This window comes from Mesoplodon mirus, assembly GCF_964341445.2.
Source record: "Mesoplodon mirus genome assembly, chromosome: 5".
Taxonomy (NCBI): Eukaryota; Metazoa; Chordata; class Mammalia; order Artiodactyla; family Ziphiidae; genus Mesoplodon; species Mesoplodon mirus.
The window spans coordinates 14,400,482-14,414,042 of record NC_138980.1 but is presented as its reverse complement, the minus strand read 5'-3'; the positions used below and the strand labels follow the sequence as shown (position 1 = coordinate 14,414,042).

The 13,561-nt window shown below is 42.5% G+C and overlaps 1 protein-coding gene across 5 annotated transcripts in view; it reads right to left on the bottom strand.

Annotated features, from left to right (window-relative positions):
* Positions 1–618: 618 nt before the first annotated feature.
* The window catches only part of KCNIP1 (potassium voltage-gated channel interacting protein 1), a gene marked incomplete at both ends in the record, with an annotated part of 348,512 nt that continues 335,569 nt past the window's right edge, over positions 619–13,561 (bottom strand). For all 5 annotated transcript variants that reach the window (XM_082622579.1, XM_082622580.1, XM_082622581.1 and 2 more), the window contains 7 exons: positions 619–666; positions 2,975–3,037; positions 3,946–4,050; positions 8,484–8,591; positions 9,316–9,386; positions 10,778–10,847; positions 11,608–11,732. In XM_082622579.1, coding sequence (XP_082478705.1) covers positions 619–666; positions 2,975–3,037; positions 3,946–4,050; positions 8,484–8,591; positions 9,316–9,386; positions 10,778–10,847; positions 11,608–11,732 — 590 coding nt within the window. The remainder of the gene's footprint in view (positions 667–2,974; positions 3,038–3,945; positions 4,051–8,483; positions 8,592–9,315; positions 9,387–10,777; positions 10,848–11,607; positions 11,733–13,561) is intronic.

Genomic DNA, 13,561 nt, shown 5'->3' with positions numbered 1-13,561 from the left:
GAGAGAGCATCATTGTCCTTGCCTCTGGAAACAAAGGACATGTGCAGTTTGGGTCATCAGACAATGCCATGCTTAATCATTCAGTCCTATCCTACATACGTTAGGCGCTGGCTCTCCCAATCTAGTCATAGTAGATTCTAATTGTTCTGTACAATACTCATTCTTCCCACCAAAGAAAGAGAAACAGGCACGTCGGTTTGGGAGACCATCAGAAGTTGATGTGCATTTGGTTCAGGTCATCTTGCTTCCAGATACATCAAGGTCTGCTGGGCTTGGAGGCAGTAGGCTGGGGCACGCAAGCAGAAAACTGTGCTCTACTGTTTAAGCTCGAGCAGAGGGACCTTCCACAGGGCAGCAGTATGAAGAGAGGAGCATGCTTCCAAGACAAACCCGATTTCATCTTGTCTCTCTCAAGAAGCGGGAGGAGGAAGAGCGGGCAATCAGAGACTGAGCCACGTGATCCTGGGTTCCACAAAATGTCTTTGCAGAGAATTCTTCCAAAGTGCAAAATGTGTTTCTGTCCCAAGAGTCCGCATGTAAAATCAGAAGGAGGGCCGATCAAGGTGTTAAGCTGGTTGTTTCGTAACGTCTCTGAGAGCCGAATGGCTGTGTTCACAGTTACATGACATTTTGGAACAGCTGGAGGGACCTCATGATGTTGTCATCCTGGGATGGGAGGAGGGAGAGAAGAGGATGGTTAGAATTCTCTGAGGCTTCTCCCTGAGAAGCTCTGTAACTTCTCACATCTCCAGAGCAAATCTCCAGAATGGGTTTCCTATTCAGAAAGAACTCTGCAAGGGTATGAGAAACAGGGAGTAAGGGGTAGGTGGGGACCTAGAAAGTGAGAAGTTCAAAGGGAGAAGCACCTTCTCTGGCTTTAAAGAGGAATTCAGAAAAGAAAAACCCAAATTTTCCAGTAAACCAGCGAGGACTACTTCTTTTAAGAAGCTGTGGGCAATTGCATTTTTATCAAATGCTTGTTCTATACCTATGGAGATGATCACATGTTTTTTTCTTTTTTATTCTATTTGAGTTTACATTTTTCTATTGTATATTCTCTAAGTAGTAAGTATGGAATGTGGAAAATCCTCAAATATTTAGATATTAAACAACACATTTCTAATTCCATGGGTCAGAGAAAAATATTTTGAATTAAAATATAATGAAAATGTGACATATCAACATTTTGAGGATCTAAAGCAGTACTCAGCTAAAGCAGTACTCAGAGGAAAATGTATCCCTTTAAATGCATATATTAGAAGAGAATGGTTGAAAATCAATGATCTAAACTGCCATCTCAAAAATCTAGAAAGAAAACCTAAAAAATTGAATTAAAATAAAAAAGCAGAAGGAAGGAAATAATTTAGAGCACACATAAATGAATTAGAAAGCAGACCTAAAGTAGAGAAAATCAACAAAGTTGATTATGGGTATTTGAAATCTTTTAAAAGTTTCTAGAACAGGGAGGTATAATTGCCTGACAGTTAAGTATATGGATTCGGAAGTCAGGCTGCCTAGATTCTAATCCTGGCTCTGTCACTTACGAGCTGAGTGACCTTAGGCAAGTTACTTAGTCTCTCTGTGCCTCAGTTTCTTCGTGTGTGCAATGGCATTGATCACAGTATCTACTTATAGGGTGGGTTGTGAAAAAGAAGTGAGTTAATTAATATTGCTTGCTAATGTGAGAAACTAAATTGATTAAAAAACTGTTAAGCAAAGTCAAAAAAGCATGGTACACTAGGGCATGGTATTTAAAATTAGAACGATGGGGTTCAAGTTCCATCTTTATCACTTATTGTGCTTTAACCACATCTCTTAAACTGCAGTGCCTCAGTTTTCTTTAAAATGGGTATGATGAATACTGATGTTCAGCTAGTTCATAATGATTAAAGTGTGGAAATGTTTCTAATCCTGTTGGTAAATAGCTGCTGACCTGAACCTCTCTAGCTACCTGGCTACCTGGTAACTGGTCCAGAACCCCTAGACTACTGAAAGATCCACCAACTAACAGGCTAATACCAACTTTAGCAGGGGTTCTTTAGGGCACTGCTCCAGGGCATTGGTCAAAGTCAGTTAAGAATGATCAATTCTGAGTCTACTCTAGTTATTAAATATTTTGACTATATAGTGACCCTACTGCTCAGGGTTTTTTACATTATGTGAGGTTTACTTAATGTACCTAAAACTTGGTAGGTGTTCACTACATGTTAATAATGTCTCCCCTGCTTTCTTGCATTTGCAGTTCTTATTGGCTGGAACTCAGAGTAACTGTGCACCTTTCTGAGAAAATGTAGGAGTATAAATGCATTTTCTAAATTAGAGGAAAGCAATTATTTCCAGTTCAGTCTCTGGCTGACTCTGGGGCCAGTTTATCCTTTTAGCAACATCAGCATCACCCTTGACCTTCTGAATGGGAATCTGCATTTTAACAAGAACTTCAAGGAGGCTGGTTTGTACATGAAAGTTTTAGAAGCATTGGTCAGGGCACTTTTGTTAACATGAAGATTTCTAGATCCCCATCCCAGATCTAGAGTCTCTGGGTTGAGGCCTGGAAATGTGCATTTTTAGAATCATCCCAGGCAATTCTTATGCACACTATGGTTTAAGAATCACAGCTTTAGATTTTTTTTCCAGCTACTCCCTTGTAGTCTGGGGAGTGGGTCATCAAGCCAGAGGAAGACTGAAAAATGACAGTGTTGCCCACTTGGAAGTCTGTAGTTTCACAGAGACCCCCTCTGGGCTTTCACATCCCCCTTCTTAGTCTGTGTGGCTCAGCCTGTGCTTACCCAAGACTAGCCACAGACCAGTCTGAGGAGTGGAGATTGTTGAAATTGAGTTGTTGCTGGTGATGGTGATGGTGGTGGCTCTAATCTGAGAAACTGCAGGTTTCTCATTTTCTCCCTTCTGCCTGTCCCCAAGCCCCAGATTTCCTTTCCCAGATATAGAAGTTTTCTGCCCTGAGATCTCTCCTTACCTCCTGACAGGATTCAAGAAATTCATCTAAAGTCACGATGCCATCTTTATTTTTGTCCATTTTCTGAAAGACCCAACAAGAAGCACTTTAAAGAATCTGGTGATATTCATTCCAAAACTTGCTTTCTGTTAACCAACATTCCCCCGAGAATTAGGATGGTCTTTCACTGGCCAGACAACTCCACCCAGGCCCTGGTTACAGCACTTTGACCCCCATGAGCTTCCTTCAAATTAAAAAACTTGCTGTAGATGCTCATCTTCTCATCACCAGATTATTCTGCTGACACCCTAACATGCCTTTCCCGGGAGTCTCACTTCTAGCCTGTCCATTTGGCAGAAAGAACACTGGACATGAGAGGTTCTACTTCTGTCTCTGTCACTTACTGTGTGACCTTGAGTGAGTCTTTAAGCCTCTCTGAGTCTCTGCTTTTCCCATCTGCAAAGTGAGAGGATTAGACTAGAATGAGCTCTGATGTTCTCTGATACTCTCCTGCTAGGTTAATTTTTTTATTAGCACACCATTAAGATTTTGCCACTCTTCTATTCACGGACTAACAGCACCTACTTTTTACCAGAGCAAGGCTAAACACTTCGGTCTAAAGAGCTCACCCTAGTTTCCAAGCCACCCTAGTTTCCACCTGATTTCCCCTTACTCCCCAGACACAAATGCTTAACACCTACACAGATGTGCTTAATGATGTCTTCTCTGTTTACTCTGATCCCCCATTTTTATGGAATTTAGGGTCCACACTCTACCACTTATACTTAATAATATTCTTCCTTATTCTCTTCTGTAGTGCATACTTGTCCATTTAATGAGATAATCTATTCCTGGAGGCCAAGACATCTTGTAATTCTTTTCTGTTTCCTACCATCTGTAGGGCAGGCTTGGACACAAACTACCGCTCAGAGGCTTGTGGGTTGACTGATCTAAGTTGAGCTTAAAGCTCACGCACAGGTGTGTGCTCTTACCTGGAAGAAGACATCCACGTGCTGCCTTGGAGTGTCTTCTTTAAGCACAGGATACGTGTATTTCCCCATCATGTCATAGATGGCTTTGACAATGTCCATCATCTCCTGGAGAGGGGACACAGAAGCACACAGTGTGGGAACCAGGAAGTTAAGCTCTTCTGGGTGACAGTCTGGGGCTCTTTGTCCCCCTTGAGAATGAAAGTGTTTAAAAGGAACTTCTTCAATTGATGAGAGGGAGTTAGAAAGCAAGCTGAAGGGGCTATATTCTGGGAGCCTCCTTCCAGAGAGAGGGCAGTGGAAAATTCTCTTTGTCGTCAGAAGCTCTTGGGTAGCTTGCCTCTTCCTGAGCATTCCTCAGTGAGGGGTTATAAGTGGGATGTGAGCGGACATATTTGTGTACTGATCAGCCCACACCCCATTTTTGGAAGACCCTCTCTCCGCTCCATAATTCCTTTGAATGGTTGGCCTGGGTGGCTGTGTTTGTACCAGGTGACCTGTCACTGTGACCACAGCTGATTGGAACAAATGTGGGCATCCAACTACAGAGCTGAGCCACTCTATTTTTATCTCTTGGGAAGTTTGAGTGAAGAGTTGGAGTTGGTGCCACGGGCAAACCACTTCCGGGTTTTAGCTGAGATCAGGGGAGAGCAGACACCGAAAATTATTCTATTACAGGGAAGAACTTCCATAAAGAGTAGACTGGAGCAGGTGGGGTAGAGGAGATGAGAGGAATTCTGGGAGAAAGGGAGAGAAAGAAGAGAAGTGAGGAGAGTAGAGGGAGAAGGGAGGTGGGACACGGGGGAGGACAGAGAAATATTCTCATAAGCACACGTGCACACACACACACACACACACAAACGCACACACTCTCTCTCTCTCTGAGAAAAGCAGTTGAAGAAGACAGAGGTAGTAACAGGGACCAAGAGAAGCCCCGGAGAGGCAGCGTCTGAGAATGGTTACCCTATCCACTAAAACCTCCTCTGAGGTCTTCCCCCCGCCCCCCCCCCCGCCATGTTGCTGCCAACCGAACCTATCATTCCTGCAGAGGAGAGTGTGACCAACTTGATCTAAGACAATGCTGGAGGAGGGAGAGGAAAGAGAGGAATAAGAAGAGGAGACTGGTGTGACATGGGGGGAGACTAACAACTTTCTAGCTTGAATGGGGATTAAATGTGTTACACCAAATGACCTATATCTTCTTTTTCACTTTAAAGAATTATTTATTTTTTAAAAGACTTTTTAGAGAAACTACCTATATCTTTACAAGAAATCTCTCAGCTTAAGTTCGTTTATGTTGATGATTTTCTAGCTTTGTAACCAAAAGATCCCTTTCTACAAAGGCAAAAATTACCATTCTTGATTGATGGGGCCAGACAGATGTTACAAATTCTTTCCTATTTCCTTTCTAATCTTTCATTGATACGGAATAAGTGACCAGCACATACACATTAAAATAACTAACTTGTTCTTTTTATTGCTCTATAGATCTGTTTCCCTAAGAATGTGAGTTCTGAGGACACATGCTTGATCCTTCATTGCTAAGTTCTCTGCACCTGGCACCATGCCTGCCATGGGCTGGGAGCCCAGTCACTGTTGAGTGGCTCTGTGGTGTTTTCCTGATCACACTGACCAGAAGTAGTGTTCCATGGGCTTCCCCATCCCCTACTTGGAACGGGGTAAACGAATGTAGGAAGGCAGCCTTGTCTTCAGGATATTTGATGGAGTGTCTACAGAGACCCGGGGGACGGCTTCTATCTTGGGTTCCTTGCTGCTACTCCTCATTCCATGTGTCTATTTTATTTAATTGTTTTTGTTTTGTTTTTTAACCTATTATTAATCATTTTAGACTTACACAAAACTTGCAAAAATAGTACAGAGCATTCATGTATACCTTTGACCCAGCATCCCCAGTGCTAACAACTTGCATAACCACAGCACAATGATGAAAGCTAAGAAAGCAATAATGCTACAATACTATTAACTACAACACCATAAACAATGCCATAAAACTATTAAACTATAGAGCTTGTTCAAGCTCCATCAGGTTTTTCCCCAGTGCCTTTTTATGTTCAAGGATCCCACGTCGCACTCAGTTGTTGTGTCTCCTTAGTCTCCTCTGATCTGTGACAGTGCCTCGTTCTGACTGTGTCTTTGGAGACCATGACTCTTTTGATATGAGTACTGGTCAGTTATTTTGTAGAATGTCTCTCAGTTTGGGTTAGTCCCTGGTTGTCTTATGATTAGACTGAAGTTATGCATTTTTGACAAGAACACCGTAGAAGTGATGTTATATCCTTCTTGGTGCAACATATCAAAGAGGTACATGGTGTTGCTGTGTCTTATTACTGGCTATGTTAACCTTGATCACTTGATTAAGGTGGTGCCTGTCAAGCTTCTCCACTGATCTTAGAATCTGTTAGTGGATCTTGCCTGCAAAAATTATTACTGTAATGTTTGCTTAATGGGGATTTTGTATTTCCTTTATTCCTTCGATGTTTATTAATTGGAATTCTTCTTTAAGGAAGAGTTGTCCTTCCCCTCCCCCATTTGTTTATGTATTCATTGATTTAAATACATATTTATTATTTATTTAAATACATAATATATTATTCGTACATATATATTAGTTAGGACTCATGGACATTTATTTTATTTTATAGGTTATAACCCAAAACTATCCATTTGTATTTTGTTGCTCAAATTGTTCTGGCTTTGGCTGTTTGGAACTCCTTTAGGCTGACTTCTGTGGTCTTTTGACATACCGCCCCCCCACCACCGCCATCTTTTCTTTTTTTTAAATAGCACTCCTATTTTTTCAGCACTGCAAGATGCTCCAGGATCATCTTCTTGTATTTTCTCTTTCCCAGGCCTGGAATCAACCAAGTCCAAGGAGGCTGGTTCCTTTTATTGGAGAATGATATTTGTAAACCAAGGTCTTGGGGCTAGGTCTACTCATTGCTCCGGGAGTGTCATTGCTCTTAGGTCCTAACAATGGACAGAACTAGGAAATATATACCTCTATCCATGTGTTTAATTAAAGATGTATGCGTTACAAATCCTTAACACCCATATGGCTATAGGTTTATTTCCTGAGTAACTTTTATAACATAAAAGACTGAAAGATAAATTTTGATTGCTCTCTCAGGATTTTCATTGCCTACAGTTTTGAGAAACTATTTCCAAATGACTGCCTGGGGAAGATTCAGCTATCTTTTCTAAGAAGCTGCTTATTCACACTTTCTTTTCCTTTTAAGGAGTACTTTATTAATCCTGCCATCCAGAAAGGTCTGATGAGTTTTAATGGGGACAGTTTTGTCTAGTTTGCAAACTAAAAAAAGGGAGCAGGAGTTAGTAAGATTATTCAGTGATGGAATAATGGTTGAATCAAGGTTGAAGATCTTGTTATAAGTCTCATTTTAGGGTCCTTATATATTTTGTAAAGTAGTATTTGAGTATTTTCGAGTATAATATATTGAGTATATATAGAAGCATTTAATTATTTACAAAGTTGAGATAATATTATACATACTACTGTATAAAGTGATTTTTAAAATGTAATGTAACATATAAATTTTTATATCTTATTGCTCTTACATGGTTTTAAATCGCCACCTGTCATTCCATTATATGTATTACTGGAATTCTTACCACATCTGCTATTAGTGGATATTAGGATTTTCACATTTTGGGGATTGTTCACCACTTTATCTTCAGCACCTAGAACACCTAATAAGCCCTCAAATATATGTTGAGCAAATCCATGACTGAATGAATGAGGAATGAAAATTGGAGAGAAACCCGCAGTATTCAGGTGAGGATTAGAGATGACATTTGTAACTCCAGGCCCTGTGCCTGGCACATAGGAGCCCAGGAAGTGGGATGCTATAAGATGCTAAATCCAAGCTTTGACTGAGATACCAGGATACAGTAGATTCCAAAGTGAGTTCTGAGATAGACCTGTGGGTATTTCACTATCTAGATACCACATATACTTTGAGGCTCTAAGTGTCAAGCAGTGAAGATTCAGAAATTTATTTGTGATGATTTATTTAGAGATGGCTGCACCTGACCCCCTTCTGAGGTTTTATTAGTAAGCAAAATAGGTTGTGGCTAATATGATTCAACTGGAATCTCCTCTTCCTCAAAGATCTCCCTTTTCTCTTCTAGGTGATGCCTGCAATGCTACTATTCCAGTTTTTACCTTTAACTTGTGGCTGTTAACCTGTTAAAATGCAAATTCCCATGGGAGGAGTTACTCTACACTGAAATAAATTATTTATACCTCCTTTAGAATGTGCATTGAATAAGTGAGAGTGGATGAATCTGCTTAACCCTTTCTTGAGTGCCCGTGGACAGGGCAGGGTAGGGCAATGGCGGGGGGGCGTCAAAGGTGACCTTCATTTTGTCAGGAACCGCCTCTGCCCCAAAGCAGATCCCTCCTCATTTGGACCATTTCATCCTCATGACTAAGGCTGTTTTCTCTCTAATTAGGTGCCTTCCCTGTAGCTCTCTCATGCCCCTGGCCTCAGCTCACTTACCTCTTTGTTTATGTATCCATCTTTATTGATGTCATACAAATTAAATGTCCACCTTAGTTTCTCATGGACGGTTCCTCTCAGTAAAATTGACAGAGCGGTTACAAAGTCCTGAGAAGTGGAAGAGGCATGAGAGACATTAACCACCAAGCCATCGGGTGGGGTGAAGCTCTGTCTTTGGGTCAGACTCTGTGACTGCTTTTACAGAATGGTATCTCCCAGGCCCTCTGTCCCCAGAAGGATGTGGCCAAGCTCAGTGAACAGCCCCACCCCCCTTCCATTGCCTACCTTGCCCCATTTTTGGGAAGGAACTTCTGGAGGAAGAACGGAGCTCAGTGTGTACTGACACCTACTGTTGCCTTATCCCATGGCTACAATTATTGTACAGGTGGTGGCATCATCTGGCTAAGAACGTGGACTCTGGAAACATACCACCTGAGTTCAAAGCCCTCCTTTACCACTTACTGTTTGACCCTGGGAAAGCCACTCAATCTCTCTCTGCCTTACTTTCCTCTTCTGTAAACTGATAATAAATAATAGAACCGTACCTTGTTAGGGTTACTGTGAGGATTAAATGAGTTAATACATGCAAAGCACTAAGTACAGAGACTGCAGCATGGTCAGCGCGGTGTGCATGTGAGCGATTAGACTGTTATCGCTAGTCCCTGAGGTCCTGAGTTCCTGGAGGGTAAGGGCAGTTGCTTCTTCTCTCTTCAGGAAATCCTTGTTAAATGGTAAAGGACTGAAGCATTTGATGGTCCACTCCTTCTCCTAACATCTCCATGGTTTAGAGGAAGAGTGATGGGGACCCGGGGCCTCTCAGAGACAAGCATACCTCGAACTTCACGGAGCCCGTCTGCGTGGTGTCGAAGGCGTGGAAGAGGTAATGGGCATACATGCTGGCATCTGCAAGGCACAGAAGGAAAAGCAGGTGATGGGAGCAGGGGTCCTGCAGAGGGGAGTGAGATCACTTGAAAACAGTAAGAAAAAGAGAGTGATGCTAGGGTGATAGAAAGGAGAAGATTATAGAGTGGGAAAAACTGCTGCTGTGACCTGGGACCTGTTTGGCTTTTCTGGGGTTTAGGTGGGAAGTTCTGGCAAGAGCTGAGACAGGCCCTTGCTCCTAAGTCTAGCCATCCCCAGAGAGAGACGCTCCTGCCTATGTGTATAATTCTTGTTGGATGAATGACACGGTACTTGTGTGGAGAAGGTGCTCTTCTGAGTGGCAGCACAATGCCACGGAATGAGCACCCATTAGGGAGCAGACAGACCTGGACTTGGAGAGCAGCTCTGTTACTACCTAGCTGTGCAACCCCAGGCATCTAACACAACCTCTCTGAGCTTCACCTTCCCATCTCTGCACAATGTTAAACTTTTCACATAGCCATAGCATCAAAACCATCATCAAGCCTGCCACATAGTCAAAACTCAATATAAGAGTGGCTCCATAGGACTCAACAAACATCGGTTCTGGGGCCTGCATGGGGTGAAGCTGCTCCCACCTGGGGGAGGGGTCCTGTACTGGGTCCCACACCTAAGAAGGCTGCTGAAGAGGTCCATGAGAAATGGAGCCCAAGAAGTGTCTGGGACACTTGGATCTCTGTTTCATCAGGACCCGGGGAAGGGGTCCTGCAGGAGATGGCTCCTGGGGCAGGAAGTAAGTTGGCATGTGACACATTGAAGCCACAGGAAGAACCTCTGATGACCCAGACCCGTGGGGTCAGAGCAGGTTCCTGTAGGAGTCAGGCAGAGTGACATAGCGGCTGTGAGCCTGGCACAATTGCTAACCTGATTTATAAGCACTATTTTATTCAACCTGCATCTTTTTGGATTCCTTTATTTTTATAGTCTCTGGTATTTACTAAAGTTCTTTTTCAAGGAAAACTGTTTTAAGGAAAGGATGGAGTATAGCACAATGGTAGGCCTATCATGGCAAAGCTTTAGACAGACACTTTGGGATCTAATTCTGGTCTGCCACTCAGTAGCTGTGCAATCTTCCGTGAACTGCTTAGCCTCTCTGAGACGTAGTTGCCCGGATCGCAGCTTTATAGAGCTGTTAGGTGATTTTGTGATATTGCTTTATCACTCTCCTCTCTGGGAGAAGGTCCATTTTCAGAGCTCTTTTCTGCTAAAGCTTTAGTGAATTCCACACCTTGCAATAAGGGAGGAATTCTGCTGAGTTCTCCCCAACCTTGAAGAGGAGGCAGATAACAAGGAAGTATGAACATGGAGGAAGGAAGGCTGCCAGAGGATGAAGAGAGGGAGCCAGGGGGGATCTGTTTCAAGATCGGACTCACCTCCATGCGGGAAAAACTGAGCGTAGATCTGCTTGAATGTTTCTTCATTGACCATACCACTGGGGCACTCCTGTGTGAAGGGGGGAGAGTTAGCGGGAGTGTCTGAGAGCCTTGGGGTTCCTTGTGATCCCTGGTGGGCAGGGACTGGGCAACCACCTGTGCACCTCTGTATCTCCAAGGTGAGTGGCTGGGAGATAGTTCCACCTTAGGACTGAAGCTGCTTTGCAAAATGATGAGATGTCATCAGAGAACGGGCACTGTGAGGTGGAAAGAGTCTGGGCTTTGGGATTAGAAAGACCTGGGTTTGGATCCTGGTTCAGCCCCTTCTAAGCTTTGTAACTTGGGTGAGTCAGTCTCTGATTCTCAGTGTCCTTACCTGTAAAATGGGGCTACCAGTACCTTTTCAGCAAGGCTATCATGAGGTTAAATATATGAAATAATGAGGTAAATTAATACATTGGCTATCAGGCTTGTACTTCAGTCTGTGAGCTTGGTTAGCAGCAGACCTAAATCCCATCATTTCTGGGGCACCAACAATATTGACAGTGTGAATGGGTTATGCTAAGGCTAGTATCTGGGCCAAGGCTGTGCCATCCTGTGAAGTCTCTGGGCTGTTGGCCAGTTTCCCATCTACTGAGACTGCCTCATTCTTGCCTGGCATCTTCCTCTAGCCAGGTGACCGTGCTCTCCTGTTTCCTTTATAGATTTGGCCTTCCTTTTACAACTACACATGTGCAAAAATCTCTCTGATGGGTCCCTTTGGCATTTGGGAGAGCTTAGTGCCAAATGGGAAATCCTGCCCGGGCCTTCAGAGGCCGTGTGGGTCTTACATTTTTGAAGCCTCGATAAAGGACTTGCAGCTCCCTCTTGGTGAAGTTGGTCTGGGCCTCAAGCTGCTCCAGTCCCTCAGGCCGATGGCAAACCATGGTCATCTCCAACTCGTCTTCAATCTTATCTGGAACCAGAGGAGATGGCATGGAAGCAGCTAACCTTGGCGGTCACTTGTCAGCACACAGTCTGGGCTGTCAAAAGGGTGGTGTGGTGACCTGAGACATAGGGTCATGGGCTGGGGGTCACACTGCACATGACCTTCCTGCTTTGAACCCCACCTCCCTGCTCAGTCACTTTCTGTCTTACCATCAGTCCAGCCATTACTCCAGCTGTGTCGGATACCACCTAGGGAGGGAGCTTCAGCCTTGGAGATAAACGTGTTCCGAGTGGAGATGAGGGCAGAAGTGCTAAAGATAAGTCCACAGGAAAACATTTCCTTTTCTTTCAAAATAATTGCTCTGCATATTCAGTTTGCTGCCCATTGAACCATCTGAATATTCTAGAGACACAGGTAAGTGAGCAGATTGACTAACATCCTCCAAACAGCAAAGGGAGACAAATTTATTTAAAAAACCATGGAGTAAACTCTCACCATTTAGGAAACTAGAGGAAGACTAGCTTGATCTGGCAAAAAGTACAAATTACAGCATGTTAAGTATTAATTTAAAAATGTGAATGCCTTTCCCGGTATTGTAATATCTACCAGACATCCTTAAATAATAGGAAAATGACTTAAATGGGAGCTACTTTATATAAATGAAAGTTTCTGAAGTATTTGAAGGGCTCTAAAAACAGTTGTTTTAAGTCGTAGTTTATCCCTCCTACACGTACTATTATACAATGCAATATAATTTTGCACTAGTTATTTAGAAAGTGTCATTTAAAGCATCCCATTGCTCTGTCCATCTCCTACTGTAGGATCACAAAATCTATATAAGTGTAACTCTCAACGTTTTACCATCACAGAAGGTAAGTGAGTGTTTTCCTCTGGGCGCTGCCAGAATGCTTTCTATAAATTTACTCCAGTCAAGAATCAATTGCCATCTAACCTTCTTGGCCCATTATTGCCATGCAGGTATCACCAAATCCATGTATTGAACAACTGTAAATATGGGCTGGCAAGAGTAGTGATGAGATGGGCATCACTCCATGATGATGGAGAGTGAAGACAGGCTGAGTTTCTATCTGAGAGAACAGGATGAGCAGGTGCATTATGCTGTGTGTATTTCCCTAGCCAGTGTCAGTCCTTTTGCATCAGATTTTCTCCGCAATTGTCACTTTTCCTTTGAGACCCTGATCTCAATGCAAAAGGAATCCGTCAAAGTGAGTTTATATCTTATATCTCCTCTCTAAGGTAATGGACATTTGGGTAAGGTTCCAAGGGAGAGACAGAAGAACCTGGTAACAATTCCCAATTGTCATCTTTCTTACATACTGGGAAACACATATCATCTTATCCTACGGAGAGTAAAGCAGATTATTCAATATAAATAAGACTCTGTTTATGCAGAATAGCTGCAAGTGGCCAATTTCCTTATAATTTGAATAGAGCCTTTAAATACTGTTATGTTTCTAGCTAACAAGTTAAGTAGCAATTACTTAAATACTGCAGCATTCTCAAACAAACAAAAAACCCCACGTAAGCCTAATTCAGAATACTCACATATATTTTCAACTCATTTAAAATTAGAATTCAAGTTGTTGGTTTAAATTTCCTAGCATTAGATTTAATAGCAATTTTATTTTTAAAAATGCACAGATGTTTAACCCTGAAAAGAGGTGAAAGTTATATTAAAATGTAAATAAGGAAGACACAAATGTATTTTTGGAAGAAAAGGTGTACTTTTGAAGGCATCTAGTATACATTTCCGAGTTATCTTATCCAGAAGCTTAAAAGATTTTCTTTTTCAGTATTGATTGTGATTAGATTCTTCACAAGCTCAGGGAAATCTC